This window comes from Prionailurus bengalensis, chromosome B2 (assembly GCF_016509475.1).
Source record: "Prionailurus bengalensis isolate Pbe53 chromosome B2, Fcat_Pben_1.1_paternal_pri, whole genome shotgun sequence".
NCBI classification, from domain to species: domain Eukaryota; kingdom Metazoa; phylum Chordata; class Mammalia; order Carnivora; family Felidae; genus Prionailurus; species Prionailurus bengalensis.
Window position 1 is genome coordinate 91,838,572 of NC_057349.1, and position 19,748 is coordinate 91,858,319.

At 33.9% G+C, this 19,748-nt stretch overlaps 1 protein-coding gene across 5 annotated transcripts in view; it reads left to right on the forward strand.

Annotated features, from left to right (window-relative positions):
- Positions 1–19,748, forward strand: part of GRIK2 (glutamate ionotropic receptor kainate type subunit 2) — a 662,286-nt gene that overhangs the window by 613,523 nt on the left and 29,015 nt on the right. For all 5 annotated transcript variants that reach the window (XM_043592013.1, XM_043592015.1, XM_043592014.1 and 2 more), the window contains one exon: positions 12,114–12,339. In XM_043592013.1, coding sequence (XP_043447948.1) covers positions 12,114–12,339 — 226 coding nt within the window. The remainder of the gene's footprint in view (positions 1–12,113; positions 12,340–19,748) is intronic.

The following is a 19,748-nucleotide window of genomic DNA, read 5'->3' on the forward strand; positions in this document are numbered from 1 at the left end:
TGAGGGGTACCTGGGTGGCCCAGTCAGTTAAGGGACTGACTCTTGGTTTGGCTCAGGCCATGATCTCATGGTTCGTTGAGTCCAGCCCCATGACCGGCTCTCTGCTGACAGCATGAAGCCTGCTTGGGATTCTCCCTCTGTCTCTCTCAAAAGGCAGATTCTCTCTCTACCCTTCCCTTGCTTGTGCAGACTCTCTAAATAAATAAATAAATAAATAAACACATAAATAAATAACAAACATTAAAAAAAAGTTTCAAATGTTGAGGCTTTTATTTTGGAGTGTGTGTGTATGTGTGTGTGTGTGTGTGTGCGCACGTTTCCCACATCTATTCATAGAGCTCAAGCAGGGGAGCAGCAGAGAGAGAGAGGGAGACACAGAATCTGAAGCAGGCTCCAGGCTCTGAGCTGTCAGCACAGAGCCAGATGTAGGGCTCCAACCATGGGATCATGACCTGAGCTGAGGTCTGATGCTTAATTGAGTCACCCAGGCACCCCATTAGTGATTTGAATCTTAAAGGAAAGAAACTTACTTCCTCTGACTTTCTGTCATGTCTTTGGTTCCACCTTATCTGTCATTTGTCATGGCACCTATCACACAAAGTAAATTCTTAGTTTACTTGTCATGTACTATGAGACTTAAAGCTCTGCTATGACAGGGACCATGTTTGTTTTTGGCTAGTCTCTGCATACACATCCTGGCATGAGCACTTCCACCTGGCTGGTGCTCAATAAATATTAGAATCAAAAAATAACTGAGTAAATGAGTAAGCAAGTGAATGCTTCCATATTTCTAAAAATTATAAATTGTTCTACAGGTAAAGGCATATATAGGGTAACACAGTGGGCAAATGCTGCAGTCATAGTATAGAGTTACTGTTTCTCCATTGATTGATTACATAAAACTTGAGATAAGAATACAATCCTGATACCTTTAGAGAGCTTGGTAGCTTGTCAAAGTGACTTCATATTTTTTTTCATCTATTCATCATAACATTTCTGTGAGATTTGTAGGGAAGCTTTTTATTAGATATAGCTAAGAAATTGGGGCTTATTCAAGGTTTTCCATTGACTTGGTGAAGTTGTTTCCTAATTTTATTTAAAATTGGCCAAATGATAGTAAAATATATTGTTGATTACTATTATTTATGAGAAAAGAAAGCATTTGACCAGGAAAGTTCATGATACCTCATTTAAAGAATAAAATGCTATAACAGAAGACTCATTATATCAGGGATTCTGAATAGTGCAGAATGAGTTATCAAATACTGGTTAACCACCTAAAAATAATAACTGCCTTTCACTGCACAAGATCATTTTAAGCTTGCTGCCCATCATATCATGCTTGCTCAAAATGCCATCTCTTATTCCTCTATTAACTCTCAGTAACACAAGAAAAACATTGTTTCATTGTCCTTCTCTTCAAATTTCCTGTTTTAAGAGATTGCAGATGCTTTGAGATAAAACTGCCAGAATTATTCCAAGGACTGACAGGTTTGCTAACAACCAAATGCTTTCAGATCACTGCACTAGCCTCAGATCCATCTTTGATATGAACCACATATGGCTTCAGTCCTGTTTTCCTGAATTAACTCTAATTTCCTAGTGACCAAGGTCAGATGAGTCCAGATAGGGCTCAGCTGTTTTTACCTAGCACATATGTTCCAGTATTGTTGGTAATTTATTTACTGTAATAAAAAATTAAAATGCAAATCTCAGCCAAATTCTCCTTTACCAAGGGAAACCTTGAAATAGGCTATTTCCAAACCTTGTATTAGGGACTATTACATGTGACTTTTTCATAACAAATAAGAGATATTATGATAGCACTTTTGCCCAAATATTTAGGTTAATATTAGAAACAAAACTGGTTATGTGGAATTTATTGAGAAGGAAAAATTTGAGTAAGTGTCCAGGACCACAAATGTACTTTGCTAATGATAAAAATTGGTGAGAAATAATTGCCTCTTCTTTTAGTAATTTCACCATATTCATCCATACACCAAAGTCCAACTAATGCTGCCAGACATAATGGTTTAGAAGATAAAACATTTTTTCCTGAATGTTTTTTATAAATCAAAATAAGTGGATTCTTAATAGAAAGTCTTCTTTAGATTATTTCAAGGTGTTTTGGGTCTTGTACCACTTGATTAACATTGTTAAAGAATCTGAGTTGTAGTCAACACTTCTAATATTATGTATAATAGACCATCTCAAAAATAGTATGGGATTGTCTTTGTGATCCTGATACTTTGTGGTCATGAAAGTTCAAAGAAGATTAATGTTAAGGAGTTGGAGTTTTATTCATGAAAATAAACTTTAACCTAGAACATACTTAAAAGTTAATTTTAAATTCTTGCTTCTGGAGGTCACACAAATATTGATAATGTTATTTTCTTATCATTTTTAGGCTGACAAGTTTAATGAGCACAATAGGGTTTCCAAGTTATAATTTGTACTTGACAGCAAACAAAACGAATGAAGGTGAAGAATTTGTTTGTGGGAAAAAAATTCATTTGTGTACTAAAGAATTTAAGCCAAATATTTTTTTTAAATTTTTAATGTTTTATTTATTTTTGAGACAGAGAGAGACAGAGCATGAACGGGGGAGGGGCAGAGAGAGAGGGAGACACAGAATCGGAAACAGGCTCCAGGCTCTGAGCCATCAGCCCAGAGCCCGATGCAGGGCTCGAACTCACGGACCGTGAGATCGTGACCTGAGCTGAAGTCGGAAGCTTAACCGACTGAGCCACCCAGGCGCCCCCCAAATATTTTTTTTAAGAAAAGAAGATGGCTTTGTATTTGTACAATGTGTTGCTCCCAGTAAGAAAAGTTCTATGCAAATGGTACAAGAGTAATTCTTGCTTTATTAGCTTTTAACATTTTATGAGATAGAAACAAAATTTCAAATCACTATCCTTAATGTAATCTTACCACTTCTAAAAGTCTCTCTAAAAATGCTCAGGAAACACTGCGTAATATCATTAGTTATTTGAGATCTGCAAAGAGCCAAATAATTTCAGGTTGTAAACTTTGAGTTCTGTCAGAAACTAAAACAAATATATTCTTAAATTGTAAATCATTAACTAGCTCTATGTTTAAAATATTTTAAGTATTTATACCGAAATCTGTTCTTAAAGCACAAATCATTTGGCATCTTCGAGTTTTTAAAAGTATTGTATCTCTTACTCTTTGTAAGTTTATTCTTGACAAGAATATTTTCTTTTATCCTTCTGTTGATGTTTCGTAGCCCATAAAACTATTATAAAAAGACAGTGCCTTAGGAACTAGTTTCATTGGTTTTGTGCTGATGTAGCAGAAACCAAATTAGCTTACAGACCTCAGCATTTTGATAAAACAAACACGGCTAAACATTGACATCCTAAATGCATCCGATTTAACATAGAAGAAAAAGTGTCTTTAAGTGGGGCACAAAAACAACAACAAAGAAATGGATTCCATTGTTCAGAATCACAAGGTAAGGTGCTTGAGAAAATAAGAAAATTTTAAATGTGCTTTCCTCTGTAGTGCTTTGACTTTCATATGCATTTCCAGAAATCTCTTTGAGTCATGATTTAATTTATTTGCTTAACTTTATCTAAATTATTATGTACAACATAACTATAAGGATAATACTTAGCAATGTTTCTCATTTTTGCCAAAGAATTAATTACCTTGTTATGTAATTAAAATTCTTCTGTAAAATTATGATGTCATAAATCCTATCATCACTTTTCTCTTTCCAAATCTATGTTCACTGGTAATTGTTTTTTTTTTTTTCTTATGAATTAGCCTTAGTTCTCTCATCTGTGTTAAGCAAAGGAGTAAAACAAGATTTTTTCCCCCACTAATTCAATATTTCTTTTACTTGGCTAAACTCTATCTGAACAGCTTTTCTCTTATGCTCAATTTGTCATTATCTCAATGCTTTCCTTAAAGAGAATTATATTATTTCATGCTTAGCTTATTACCTGACTTTCATTTTTCATATTGCTTTAAATAATACATTCTTCTTGAAAGTCTTTCCTAATCAGTTAGCAGCAGTAATGCACAGGGCCAAGCTATGTCTCAATTCCTGAATCATTCCTGGTGTCCTACATTGATCCTTTCCTCTCTGTAACACCAAAGCTAGGAAACCTGCAGAGACTGCATTTTCTTCGTTCCCATCCGTGATTTTATCCTGTCCCTTGACAATAGTTGGTAATGACTTCATTGAAAGAAACCAATCTTAATCATAGTAGATTAAACAAAACATAGTATACTTGGTTCTTTCAATGTGTCCCATCTTTCACCTACAGTCTTTTGTGCAACTTGATATGTCCTTTCTTCTGAGTTTACATACAACTTTCACACTCAGTGTACAATATTTTATTGATTGCTAATTTCATTTTTAATTATTTATTTAGAGAAAGAGATCATGGGAGGGGCAGAGAGAGAGAGAGAGAGAGAGAGAGAATCCCAAGCAGGCTCCACACTGTCAGCACTGAACCTGGTGAGGGGGTCAAACTCACAAACCGTAAGATCATAACCTGAGTCAAAATCAAGTCACACCCAGGTGCCCCAATCTATTTTTATTCCTAATGTTTAATTTGTACAGCTTCTATCTATTGATTTTGACCTTAAAGATTCCATAGTCTATTTTACTTTTAAAATGTTCAACACTTTTCTATCTTACTATAAATAAATCTGGCTGAGGCTTCTTATTTCCTCGTTACATAATACGTCTTAGAGTGTCAGTATAATTCCACATATGTTTAACACAAATATTTTGAAATCACAGGTCAAGCCAATTGCAGTGTTTTAAATCCTCTTTTATTCTACTAGAGATTCACCATACTAAAACTAGGCGTTATTAATTGTCTTTCTTTTTCTGGCTTTTTAAACCTCTCTTTTCTCCTGAAACCTCCTTATTGGCATTTAAACATGCTTCAATCTCTTTAATCTTTGAAAATCTTACCTAAACCAAAATATTCTTCTATCTACTGCCATGGATCTCCTGTTCTTTAGAGGCCTAGTTACTGATATACTTTTATTTTTCTTTTTTGGCACTTTCTGGCTCTACTTTACTTCCTCCAAATCCTTCCTTAATCCACTTCTATGTGTTTTCTAAATACTTCACTAAATTAGCTCTTGCTAAAATAACTAAGGAAGTCTTTCTTGCCAAATCCAAAGGAAATTATTTCATTCTCATTGTATGCATTTTTTTCTTTTTTTTTTTTTTTGGCATATCACTACAGGTAAGCATTCCCTCACCAAGTATCCTCTTGCCTTCATTTCTGCAGCACCACAGTTTCCAGATTTTCTTTCTTAATCTTTGTTCACTTTTTTTTTTCTTTTTGCGTCTCATTTTCAGGCTCACTCGTCTCTGCCAGCCTCTGAAATTCAAATTTTCACTAAGTTTGATCTTGGTATTCTATAATTTTTTTTTCTCATCTATCCACTACTTGGTCTTCTGTATCCAAAAAGACTCCAAAATCTTTATCTTTAGCTTGACCTTTTCCTGTACTCCAACTTCACATGACCAATTTATTTAGATGTTTCTTAGGTACCTCCAACCAACCTACTAGGTATAATCCTTTCTGTCAGCCTTCTTTTGATGTTTTTGTTTGTTTGTTTGTTTGTTTGTTTTCTTGGTGCCTCTCTAGTTTAAGCCAGAGACCAATGATTCATTCAACCTAAACATCATCTTACTTCCTAGTCCAATAATGACCAAACATTATTCGTAACACACACACACACACACACACACACACACACACACACACACACCTTGAAGTCTTGGTTTTTCTATCTCCAACAGTACTTCCCCAGTGCAAGTACTGTTACATAGACTTCTGCTGTGTGCTCCTAAGAGCTGTGGTATTGGCATCATAGCCGACTGTGTTTGTTAATTGGCCTTGCCCAAAGGAAATATAAACTTTTAGTGTCTTCATGACAGGAGGTAGTTTTATAACTTAAAGTGCCCACATAAATTAAGATCTTTACTTCCCAGAGAGACTGGGTGGTAGAGGTGCTTATCTTCTTTGATGATTATATTTCAAGGATGGCTTCTGGGTCCTTGAGAAAGATAGCCCTGGACTATAAAACTGATGAGAGGCTTTTAAAAAGATTTGCATGTCAAAGATTCAAAATAAGAATTTACAATGACATAACTTTCTAAAGTGAATAATCTAAGAAAGGAGAGTGAAGGGACTTCAGTGGTTAGTCCATCTGAATTCTGGAAAGGCCAGGATAAAAGTGAAGTCAGTGAACTATATACAGAAAGAAAGTCGTCTAAAGTTGAGAAAGCTGAGGGAAACAGTAAAGTTATATTGGTCATCCCTTATCTATTTCTCTATCATCGCTAGCCTATTCTAGTACCATGTTCCTTGACTCTGTGTGCCACAGCCAAAGTGTGCTTCCTTCAATTATGTCAACCCATCAAATTCATGTCCAAGATAGCATCTCTTAATTGATTTTCCCCTGTCTAGAAAGTTCACCTCTCATTATGTAGTTGACATGGACTCAGCCTTCAGGTATCACTTCTTTCCTTCTTTCTGTCTTTTTAACTTTTTTTTTTACTACTTTTCCGGAGACTTCTTTAAACTTTATTTTCTAAAATTTTCCTTGAGGTTTTCATTTTTGATATCAGATTTCTATTTTTTTAATTTTTAAAATGTTTATTTTATTTTTGAGAGAGAGAGAGAGCATGCACACAAGTTGGGGGAGGAGCAGAGAGAGAGAGAGGGAGACAGAGAATCTGAAGTAGGCTCTGTGCTGACAGCAGAGATCCTGACATGGGGCTCAAACTCATGAACTGTGAGATCACAGCCTGAGCCGAAGTCCAATGCTCAACCAACTGAACTACCCAAGCACCCCTTGATATCAGAAAATTGGTAATTTTCTTTCAACAGAGTCCATTAAATTCTTTTTGTTTATATTTAACTCTCTGAGAACATTTATGCTATATAGCTTGTTTTATTCTTTATATTTCATGTTAGAGGCTCCCTTCAACTATCTGGTTATCCTTGGTTGTTTGATGATATATAACAGACTCTACAAGGCTCACCGGAAACTCTGGATGATTGCTCAAAGCTGAAAAACTGTGAGCCTTGCTAGACGGTGATGTGGTAGATCATTTTGTTGGAAATCCATATGTACCCTAGATAGAATTGATGTAGTGCAATGATTAAGAACATAAACTCAGTAACTAATATGCCAATGTTTGACTCAAATTAGCCACATGAATTTGGGCAAATTATTAACCTATCCATGTTTCAGTTTTCTCATTTGTAAGATGACAGAAAAGATACTTATCACCTAATCAAAATCTTGTAAAATTTGAATTATTTAATATTTATAGATAATTTAGAATAATACATCACACATGCTGAACTTTATCTGAGTTAACTGATATTATGATGATGATGATCATCATCATTATTATATTTCTGGTGCAGTCAGTTTTGCTTGAAAAAATCTTCTGTGGTCTCTTCTGGAAGAATTCTAAGAACCAGGACAGAAAAAGACCTGACATTGGTTGTAGACTCCAACGTAAATTTCTTCTGGTTTCAATATGTCCTCCCTGGATCACCTGTGTCCAGTGTGTTCTTGTTTCCTCTCCAGAGAATAAAACCTCTAGTCTTCTGCTTGGGTGAGATGGAGCAGTCACCATGATGCTCAGAGAAAGGGAAGGGGGAGGAATGGATCAAGGATCAAGGATCTAACATTTTTAAAGACATTCTTTCAATAAATTTTACTTTTGTTAGAACTTTGGTTATCTGGCTTTGAGAGGCATATAGAAATTCCAATTTGAGGGTTGATGGGGGTGAGGGAGAGGGGGAAGTGGGTGATGGGCATGGAGGAGGACACTTGTTGGGATGAGCACTGGGTGTTGTATGGAAACCAATTTGACAATAAATTATATTAAAAAATAAAATGTTCACAAAAACTAAATAAAAAATATAAATATAAATAAAAAATAAGGAAAGGAAAAAAGAAATTCCAATCTCTGAGACTTCTGTGGGAGAAAGAGCGTTATAAAAGTTACTTAACTGAGTTACAATTCACCTTTCTGCTTTCCAGCTTCCAAAAATTCATTTCTGTTGTACATTCTCTTATTGTTTTGTGCCTTGTGGATGCATGCCGTAGGAAAGAACATGTACTCAAAGGCGATAGTCAACCTGCCATCTTTGCCATACTTTTGGCATTTTTTTTAGGAAAATTAACATATAAGCATTTGGTGGTAGTATGCTCTCTTTTTGAAAAATAATCAGAATTATAAAAATATCATACTATTGCACAGTGTGCTCACATGTAGTGTCTTATTTGAGCCTCACAAGAACACTGCAAAGTTGGCAAAGATATTTGACTATTATGCACATTGAAATTCAAAGAGATTAAATAGCTTGTATAAGAACATAGATTCCATTAATAAGAGACATACAGCTAGTGATCATTACTCCTGTCTCAGTCTGAGTATATTCAGAATCTACATATTACTTAAGTATAGGTAACCAATTATTTCCGAGTGGTTAGGTCTGTAGAGAAAAAAGCATGCTAAGCTTCCTATTCAGCTTATGAATTTGTTCAGATACTTTGTTCAAATGCGTTGCAAGCTGTCTTAGCTGCTTTAAATTTGAAGGTTTCAGTAAAATTCATGTTGTGGAGTCCTTTTGTTTTTAAACCAGTGATGCACTGGATCCTCTTCGCTACTCAATATAATAGAAGTAATAAAATTGCCGGGAGATGCTAAAGATTAGTCTGCCTTTTCAACTTGCTGTAGAAATAGGTGAGAATTGAAAGGCATCTCCACCCCTACCACACACACACAGAGTCTGCAGGCGCAGTGATGATTTTTAATCACACAAAAAAATCTCATGGTTTTACAGTTGTGTTTTACAGCCGTCAATGGGAGGTGCAAAGAAGTGACTGTGCTAAATTAGAAATTGTGATCAAAGAATGACAACAAATCTAGCAAACAAGCCATATAGAATGTATATTTCTAAACTGAAATATCTCTTCTTTGGGTTTTTATTTTTATTAAGAGAAACAAAAAAATTGGGGTGACTTCTGTATCTAAACCTATTCTACAATTCTAAGAATAAAAGAAATACTTATATCTTCTGCCGACAGGAAAAATGAGTAAAGCTATACAAAAATTATAGACAACAGATTTCTGGAAATCAGAAGTAAATCAATGAGAGATCTTATATAGCAATGGAAGGTTGGAAATGATTAGTTTCAAAATGATTATCAATAGTAATTTCTAAGAAGTGCTCATAAGAATAAAATATAAGTGCAGGAAAGCATTCAAAGAATTTTATATGAAAATACATTTTGTAAAATTCGTATTTGGTCAATTAAAGTTTCATTTTATAGATTAGATATTTCAAATGTAAAATAATACTACATTCACATTAATTTAAAATTAAACTATATATATCCATAAAGGATAGATTAGAAATAGTCTTTAGTTTCTTGGTTTTCAGTTGTTAAAAAAAGTTTGATCTGTTTACACAGCAACATATTAACTGTTAAAAAAGAATTTTATACTGTTATTATACTGTTAAAAAAGAATTTCTCTTTTTTAAGTTGATTGTGTTGTATAATTTTTAAATTAGAAAGTACTACTAATATTTTAAAATTTATATTGCATATTATAACATATATAATACTATAAAAAGAGGAAGATATAATGATGTATGATTTTATAAATATATGGACATATTTAAATGATTATTGCTATTATAAACAATCTGAGTCCTCCTCTATTTGGGACAAAAATACTACTTTTCAAGTTTTATTTAAATTAACTTGTGTCAGTGGATGGAATGTGTTATCACTAATTGGAAATCATGTTACTAAAGCAGTAAAACATTAATTGTTAACGTTCTTATAACTGAAACAAAGGAGAGAATTTAGGCAATTTATGACCACATTAGGTAAAAATAACTTTTTGTATACTTTCTTATCTCTGCTTGGTTTAGGGCTCAGAGAGTATGCCCATGTTATGATACTACACGGTAATATCATATTACCATGATATTTCATTATCACTCCTTGATAAAGAGTTACTTTTTAAATTATCAGGTCATGAGAGTGGAGTTGATGACATACATTTTAGAATTATCATTTATGGGATTTTATATATATTTGTTATCAGCCACAGATTTACTAAATCTAAAAATATGTCCAACTTAGTTTTTTATTAAAAATCTCCTTAGGGGCGCCTGGGTGGCGCAGTCGGTTAAGCGTCCGACTTCAGCCAGGTCACGATCTCGCGGTCCGTGAGTTCGAGCCCCGCGTCAGGCTCTGGGTTGATGGCTCAGAGCCTGGAGCCTGTTTCCGATTCTGTGTCTCCCTCTCTCTCTGCCCCTCCCCCATTCATGCTCTGTCTCTCTCTGTCCCAAAAATAAATAAACGTTGAAAAAAAAAAATTTTTAATAAAAAAAAAATCTCCTTAATCTGCAGGTGAGCTTTAATTTTGATTTTATTTTGTATTTAGGTCTCGTTTGATGCAAAACATTAGGAGAAAAAAATTTTATCTTTGAAAGGAAGTGAGTTTGTTCTGGCTATTGTCATTATGTAGTAGCATTTGGGAAGCCAAATGAATCTATGCAAAATCTCATTATTGGTGGGGTGCCTGGGTGGCTCAGTTGGTTAAGCATCTGACTCTTGGTTTCAGCTCAGGCTAGGATCTCATGGTTTGTTGGTCTGAGCCCCGAGTTGGGCTCTGCACTGACAAAGCAGGGCCTACTTGGGATTCTCTCCCTTACTCTCTGCCCCTCCCCTGCATGCATGTGTGCAATCCCTCCCTCCGTCTCTCTCAAAAGAAAAAAAAATATCACTATTGGTCTCAACTATTCCAATAAGGATTTCATCATAACCTTAAATATTCCTTTCATTTTTCTTTTCTACTTCCAACATATGATCATTTTACTTTAAAATAATTGACATGCCACCAAAGCTGCTCAAATTTGTAATCCTATCAATCTTATTCTAGTCTTTTTAGCTGCAGTCTTTCAAACTTTGAGCCACTGGCCTTTTGGCATGCCTTAGTGTTTCATTGAAGAGCAAAGGTTTGAATCTCTACCCTCTCTTAGCCCTAATGCTATATTTGTTTTTAGAAAACACTCATTATTTTCTTCCCCCAGTAAATTTAAGGGTTTTCTTCCTATTTCATCACTGAAATAATGCCGTAAGTTTTCTAAATATTATTGTGCACCTGCTTTTAGTGGAAGAAGTAGTAATATCTCACTTATGACCTGGCATATGTAGGACTAAATACATGCTTAAGCTGTAAAAAGATTGCATATCTATGCACTTGAAAATAGTTTCAACTTTTTATGACAGTGCTACCAATATAGTGAATATCCTCCTTGTGTTTATAGCTTCAGTATTATTTTTTGTATTGTGTAAGAGTTTAACTGACATAAGGGCTTACAACTGAGCTCTCCATAAGCAGATGCTAACCTTTTCATGTTTATGTTTTTACCAGTGCCCTCTGAACAAAACCCATTTCATTCCTTTACTAATAAAACCCTAGTAAAGCCTTACTGATAATTTTCATTTGGATATAAAAACTATTCAATTTTATTGGTCCAGGAAACTTTAGTTAGTTTGTAGATCTTAATGACAGCTTTCCTGAAGCAGGCTACCAGAGGTTCTGTGGTGTCTGGATTGCGTTTCAGTGGAGATTTTTACTTGGAACAAACTCCTTATATTTGTTCAGCCTATCTATATCCTTGTGTATTCTTGGAGGATGATGTGACTGTTGACGTCACAGTCAACCAAACAAGGAAAAAGAAAAAAAGAAAAAGAAAAACCTCAAGCTTTCACAGTGTCAGTTGGTGTCGTGTCTGTCTCTTCCAAATTTGATGTTATAGTAATGTTGAAAGATAAAATTATACACATGAGATACTCACATGAGATACAAGCACAAAAGTTCCTCCTTATTAATATTATTTTCTCTTTTTTATTGGCTTCTATGATTTACTAGCTGTACATTTTTTAACATGATTTTTGATATGTTTGTTAAATAAATTTAAATGAAATATAGTAAGTTCCATCTAAATATTGTAGGATCACATGGAAACTAAGGAATATATATTCTTACCTGTTTCATTTCTCCCTAGAAATCAAAAATATCTACATATGACAAAATGTGGGCCTTTATGAGTAGCAGGAGGCAGTCAGTACTCGTCAAAAGTAATGAAGAAGGAATCCAGAGAGTCCTCACCTCTGATTATGCTTTCCTAATGGAGTCAACGACCATTGAGTTTGTTACCCAGCGGAATTGTAACCTGACACAGATTGGCGGCCTTATAGACTCCAAAGGTTATGGCGTTGGCACCCCCATGGGTAGGTTTTATGTCAGTCACTTTTCTTTGTTCTTTAACCTTAGTTGCTGTGAGGAGGAGGAAAAAAAAAGCCTCCATATGCCTTTGGGAATTTTGTTTTTAATAAATCTATCTTCTATGTTCTCTTACTGTATAAAATCAGGAAGCAATTTGGACATCCGCTTCTAAATTGGTAAGTAACAAAAGAAAAACTGATTTCCACCAAAATGGTTGGTAGACATTTATACTGAATCGGTGTTGAAAAAACTCGCAACGTCAATGTAAAAGACCTTCTCAATTCTACATTATAAATGTTTTATGAATCAAATAGTTTTTGCATTTTATTTTTTCAGATTTTTGGCTTAATGAGTATAGTATTTGAGTAGTATTTGAGTTAGAAAGTTAATTAAATGAATGAGCCACAAATAGTTCATTGTTTCCTGTGGATATTTGCTTTATTGTTTAATTTTAGAGAAAATATTTTTTAATTTATTTTTTAAATATAATTTATTGTCAAATTAGTTTCCATACAACACCCAGTGCTCATCCCATGTGCCCTCCTCCCTGCCCATCACCTACTTTGCATTCTCCCCTAACCCCCATATACCCTTAGTTTGTTCTCAGTCCTTAAGAGTCAATTATGGTTTGCCTCCCTCCCTCTCTGTAACTTTTTTTTCTCCCCATCTGCTTCCCCATGGTCTTCGGTTAAGTTTCTCAAGATCCACACATGAGTGAAAACATACGGTATCTGTCTTTCTCTGCCTGGCTGATTTCACTTAACATAATACCTTCCAGTTCCATCCACATTGCTGCAAATGGCCAGATTTCATTCTTTCTCATTGCCAAGTAGTATCCCATTGTGTATATAAACCACAGAGAAGATATTTGTTTTAAGATAAATAGCAGACTGTTTTCCAGTAACATATCTAGATTATTTCACATCTGGTTTAATTATTTATAACATCCTTTTGCTTTCATATGACAAAATTATTCTCTATAATAATCATGAAATGAAATAAAGGATAATAATTGCCAGAAAAGGCAAACGATGGACATTTTAATTTATGGAACTTCACGTATGTGTATAATATATATGAATATGTATATTCATCTGGTAAATAAGTGTGTTAACATGCAATATTACAGTACATGTGTATATGTGGTGGGCTTAATAATGGATCCCCCAAAATATCCACAGTCTAATCCACAAAATATGTGAACATGTGACCTTATATGACAAAGGAGATTTTACAGATGTGATTAGTTAAGGATCTTGAGATAGGGAGATTATTTTGGATTAACTAGGTGGATCCCTATAAAAAAGTAGCAAGGGTCAGAGTCACAGTTAAGGAGACATGACAATAGAAGAAGGGAAAGGAAGAATGTCTTAGTCCATTTCAGCACATGTGACAAAATACCAGAGATTGACTAAAGAGTAGAACTTTATTTTTCACAGTTCTGTAAACTGGAAGTCCAAGATCTAGGTGCCAGCTGACTCCTTGTCTGGTGAGACCTGCTTCCTGTGTAATAGATGGGTGTCACATGACAGAATAGTCAGGGATTTCTCTGGAGTCCCTTTTATAAGCTCATTCATGACAGCCACATCTAATAATGAATTTCCTCCCAAGGACCCCACCTCCAAATGCCATCCTATTGAAGATTTGGTTTCAACATAAGAATTTGGGTGGTCACAAACCTTCAGACCATGGTGTTGGGAAGTTGAGGGGGAAAGGAGACGGAGAGAAATTTGAGAATGCTACCTGCTGAACTAAATATGGAGTAAAGGGCCACAAGACAAGCAATACAGAGGACCTGTAAGAATTAGTTTAGAATGCAAGAAAACATACTTTCCTAGAGGTTGAAGAAGGAATGCAGTCCTGCAGACACATCACTTTTAGGACTTGTGAACTTCGAAATATTAGGCAATACATTGGTGTTGTTTTAAGCCAATAAATTTATGGTAATTTGTTACAGCAGAAACAGAAAACTAATACTATATAAAAGGGAAAAAATAACAGGTTAACATGTTTTAATTAGCAACAGTGTAATTTTTGAAATGAAGGGGAAAACAGGTATTCACTGGCCCATCACAATAGCAAATAATAACTTTAAATTTTTCCTTAGCCTTACCTTCTGCAAATTTGTCAATGACCAGGCCAAAACTGACCTTCATGTATTCATGTTTAATAAATAGCATAGCCACATTTGTCAATTTATCTTCACTCATAAATTTAATTTTGAAAATTTTCTTTCAAATGAACTAACATGTATACAATAGTTACAAAGTGGGGCATAGATTTATAAAAATCCAATTTCAAAATAAATTCCAGAAATTACAATAATATAAAGAGTCTTTGCTTCTTTGAGATCATTTCTAGCAGCTTTCAAATGTCTGGGAAATCCAAAACCTTTCCACCTTATATAATGACTTCACACACAAAAAAATTCTACACTAAATTCTATCATATTAGATGAAGTTTTCTCTAATTTGTTATGTAGTTCAAAATAGTTTGAACTAGCTTTGAGAGAATTTTGAGATACTATCTCCTGTAATACTACAAGTTGCTATATTAATATAGTAGACCCCAAATAATGCTTCCATAGTAACTGTAGAAATGAAAACAAGAAAACAAAAAAACCCTCAAAATCTTGGATTCTTATTCCCAAAGTATGCAAATGTAGCTGAAATCAGATGTGTTGGAAGTAAATTGTATACTGGGAATTCTCCAAATTAAGTAGAATGTTATTAAAGAATAAAAAATTAAATGTATGTTAATTCAAACCTTAATAGAAGTTGGGCTACTAAAACTCAACAGTAATTGTTTAGAACTTAGATGCACAGAAAATATTTTTGAGGTGGAATATTTTATTTTTAATGTGTTTTGACTACCTAGTGTGCGGTGATAGTTGATATTATTGTTGTTTATAAATTCTGCACATAGAACTAACCACTTTTTTGCCTGAAACAGGAAAAAAAAAACCTCCCAAAGCCTTGCTGTTGTCATGCCAACGTATGTATTAATTCCAAAGTTTTATAATTAACTCTAATATATGATAAGTGTTTATTAATGATTGAGTTTTCATAATTCTTGCTTGAGGAGCAAAGTTTTTGTGTTGATGGAGTCCTCAAACGGTGGCATTCACCATAGTTAGATCTGGTATGATTCTTTCCCTTGGTAAGAATTACATAATGAACTCACCAACTTCATGAGTTCGTGTACCATTTATCTGGAATTTGTAATGAGTGATTTCTTTGCTAACTTTTCAAGTATACTTTCATTCATTTATGAAAAGGTGTATAAGCAAATTTATATTTTAGGCAATAGACCAATAATGTGCTATTAGAAAGTATCATCATTTCCAACAACCTTGCAATACGCGAGAGGGGTATTATGCTAAGTGAAGTAAGCCAGAGAAAGACAAATACTGTGTGATTTCCCTTATATCTGGAATCTAAATAACAAAATAAACAAGGAAATAAAAACAGAAACAGACTCATAGATACAGGAAACAAACTGTTGCTTACCAGAGGAGGGAGGGGTAGAAAGGCAGGTGGAATAGGTGAAGGGGATTAAGAAATAGTAACTTCTAGTAATAAAATAAATATCATTAAGATGCAATAGGGAATCGAGTCAATAATTGTAATAGTTGTGTATGGTGTCAGATGATAACTAGACTTAACATGGAAATAATTTTGTAATGTATAAAAATACTGATTCGCTATGATGTACAACTAAAGCTAATAAGATTTATGTCAATTATACTTCAATTAAAAAATGTCATCATATAGTATTATGCCCAATGATATTCTTTTTTTTCCCCCAATGATATTCTAAGTTAGCCTTGTCTTTTAATCTTGGGCAAGTCACTTGAGTTATGACTTCTAGATTTTTTTTTAATTGGTAAAATTAGGTTATACTAAGAAAACTTAAGGTCTATTTAATTTAAACTTACAACAATTTTTCTGATAGTATGCTTGACAAATTCTGAGAGTTCGTTCTAAAATGGGCTAGAAACTACATGGAGAAATATGGCTCACTGATGTCTTAGAATAAATTTTAAAACTTAAGCACAGTTGTAAACACTTATGAGGGCTGTGAGCAGTAATTTGTTAGGCTCTCATTGGCTTGCAGTTTCATTTGGAAAGAGCTAGAGCAAATAAATGTATTTTTCAGTGTTGTTTCTGAAAGAAGTGAAATTCTCATATGTCTTCACCATCTTCTGCTGCTTTATATTATCTGGATGAAGGCAGAGATTTTTGTTTCTTTGTTGTCGTAAGCCTACGCAACTGCACCTGCATTCTGTGGACCCGCTATCATTTGTTGAGCACATAAATTCGACATCTGAAAATATGATTGTGCAGCAAGATTTATAAGCAGAGAAAACAAGTACTTTTTATAGCTAATAATGAATGTGGCATTTTACATTATTAAATGTGATGACCTCAGTAAACTAACTTGAGAAATCCAGGGTAATGAGAAAGTAAGATTTGAGGAAGTGGTGTGAGAACTTTGCAGACTAGCAGAGGTATTTTAGTTAGTGATAGTTACATAATAGCACTTATAATTTTAAAATTTCCAAAATAATTTTGACTTCTACTTAATATAAAACCTTGAACTTGAATATTTTGTTTGCTTGTTTGTTTGTTGTTGTAAATACGATGTACCAGTGTACCAGGAATGTCTCTATCATACTATCTCACTTTGCGGAAATGCTTACTAAAAGTAAATCAAAATAGTGTATTATACAAATCTCAAAAACCCACTGGGTTATTTCTGGTGTGAAGACTATTTTAAAAAGAAAGATAATAGTTGAACTAGTTCTCTTTTTTAATTTTTAAAAAATATTTATTTATTTATTTATTTATTTATTTATTTATTTATTTTTGAGAGAGAGAGAAAGAGCGGGCAAGGGGCAGACAGAGACAGAGACACGGAATCCTAAGCAAGCTCCAGGCTCTGAGCTGTCAGCACAGAGCCTGATGTAGGGCTTGAACCCATGAACTGTGAAATCATGACCTGAGCCAAAGTCGAACACTTAACCGACTCAGCCACCCAGGTGCCCCAATACTTGAATCAGTTCTAAGGAGTTCTCTGTTATAATTTATTGAAGCATACAAAAGGAAATTTTCAATCCTTCCTTACCCCTGACACTGTTAACCCCTGACACCTTTTATTAAAAGGTAGAGACTTATTAAGGAAAATATAAAACAATTCAAAATATTAATAGATATACAAGCTATATTTTAATATAACTTTTTGAATTGAGAAAAATATACTGGGCACAGCACTTAGAATTTCTATTTCCTCTAATTTAAAGCTTATCTTTTAGATAAGATGAAAGAACAAAAGTAAACTATAAGCCTTAGGATGTAGTTTTTTTCTTTTATCTGTTCAACTCAGCTGATCAGATCAACTTTTGCCCTTCTGAAGAAAGCTGAGTTATTGTGGAAAATATTCATTGATTTTGGCAAGGGCACTTGCTTGAGAAACTTATAGATATCAAGTTGTATCTAAATGGATTCATTTCTTTGTAGTGTGTAGATAAATGGGGGAATAATAGTATGTTAGTGTTTTCATTAAAGTAATTTTTTAATTAGGCAATAGCACATGATAAATTTCTAACTTTTATAGGACATTCTTGGAATTTTAATGTAAAATTATCAATACATCAGAATAAAAATTCAAAATCTGAAAAATACTATGATATAGTAAAATAATAGACCAAGAAGAATATTTTAGCACATTCTTCTTTGTAGTCAAAGCCAAATATTAACTTTAATTTACTAAACTCTCATATCACTAAAAGTTATTTAATGCATGTAGCCTATATTTTATTTTTAGTCTAATTCTGAATGAGATAAAGTTGAAAACAATAATTGAAAGGAAAAATATTCAAATCATTCACCTGCATGTATTGCAGTATACTTTTTGTTTCTCTTGTTTAGATAACTTGTTTTCTTCTGTTTGACAGGATGTTAAGTTCTTTAGTGAATTGTATTTTATTCATTCATAACAGTGTAAAATGAATTTTGAGATGAGACTCCATACATTATAAGTGAATCTTAACTCTCATATCATTTCATCAGAGAAGTACTATCTAGAAAGAGGCATTTCATACTTCACTCCCTTAAATACCTGACTTCTGAGAAAAAGATTCCAGGGAGTAATTTATGATTTGCTCTGCCATACTTCTACTAGAAATATGGCTTCATGAATTATTTATATTTATTTAGTCATTAATAAACACAAGGACATGCAACTCTAGCACTTGAATGAGATTTCTGACTTCCCATAAACTTTCAGCCAATATCATAATCTGCATTTTCAACTAGTTAACTAGCATTTGCCTATTGTATCATCATTGTTCAAGTATATTAAAGATTATTGATAATATATTTACTTTGAAAATTTTGTTTAAGCATAAATCAAAAAAAATTCATTCTTGTATGAAAACGTTAATTGAAGCTCTTGTTCTTTTCACAGCAAAAGTTAATGAGGTCAGTATATTCAAAGCAGAGACATGTGGGCTCAGGTTCTGAAAATTTAGATCAGTACCAGAAATACCTCAGGATTTTGAGTGCATATTCTGCAGGAGCTATGATCCATAGGGAAAATTTCATCTTTACAAATACCATAAATGTGATCAAAGAGAGAGGAACTCTCTTTGATTTTAGTGTTGTTCAGATGGTCAGACATTGTCAAAGAGGCACATGTGATTACGTGCAGGAGGTTAAAACAGAAAAGACTGTCTCTTTTGGAGTGAGAAATCAGAAATATTTCAAAAATTATATATATTTTCCTTTGTCCCCCAATAGCCCATGCAACTTCTTGTTAGCCTGCAAGGTAGGCCTCCTCTGGTGTGACTCATCCAGGGGCAACCCTTACCATTCATCATTCTGAGTATGATGATAACTGCCCAAAGTGTGCTGTGAAATCGCTGAATGACTCCAGTATAAGCTATTTAATTAGGGAAGCTCTGTTTACGCAAAAATACCTTAGTGGAGCAATCAGCTATGATGTGAAGGCAAATGCTCAATAAGCAGATTCTGGTTTAATTAAGCTTGGGGTGACATCACATCCCTTTCACAGTTTTCCTGACAGCAGCACTGTTATTTCAACGTAATATTTACTGTATGGTAGGTTTTTGAAGTTGTAGGTGTTCTTACTCTTAAGTTAACTGAACTTCCTATGCCATTCAAAAGAATTAAATTAAGAAACACACACACACACACATAACAACTCTAGATGGGGTAAAGCGAAAAAGCAAATCTCAGCAGTTTTCATTAAGGAATATTTAAAATGTGTGAGCAGTTGCAATCTTGACTTTTAATTCACCATAGGTGGTAATCTATTTATCTGAACAGGGAGCATTTCTACTTAATGGCATTTTCTACTGCATTGCCTCCCTTCTTACTGCCCAGACTAAAAG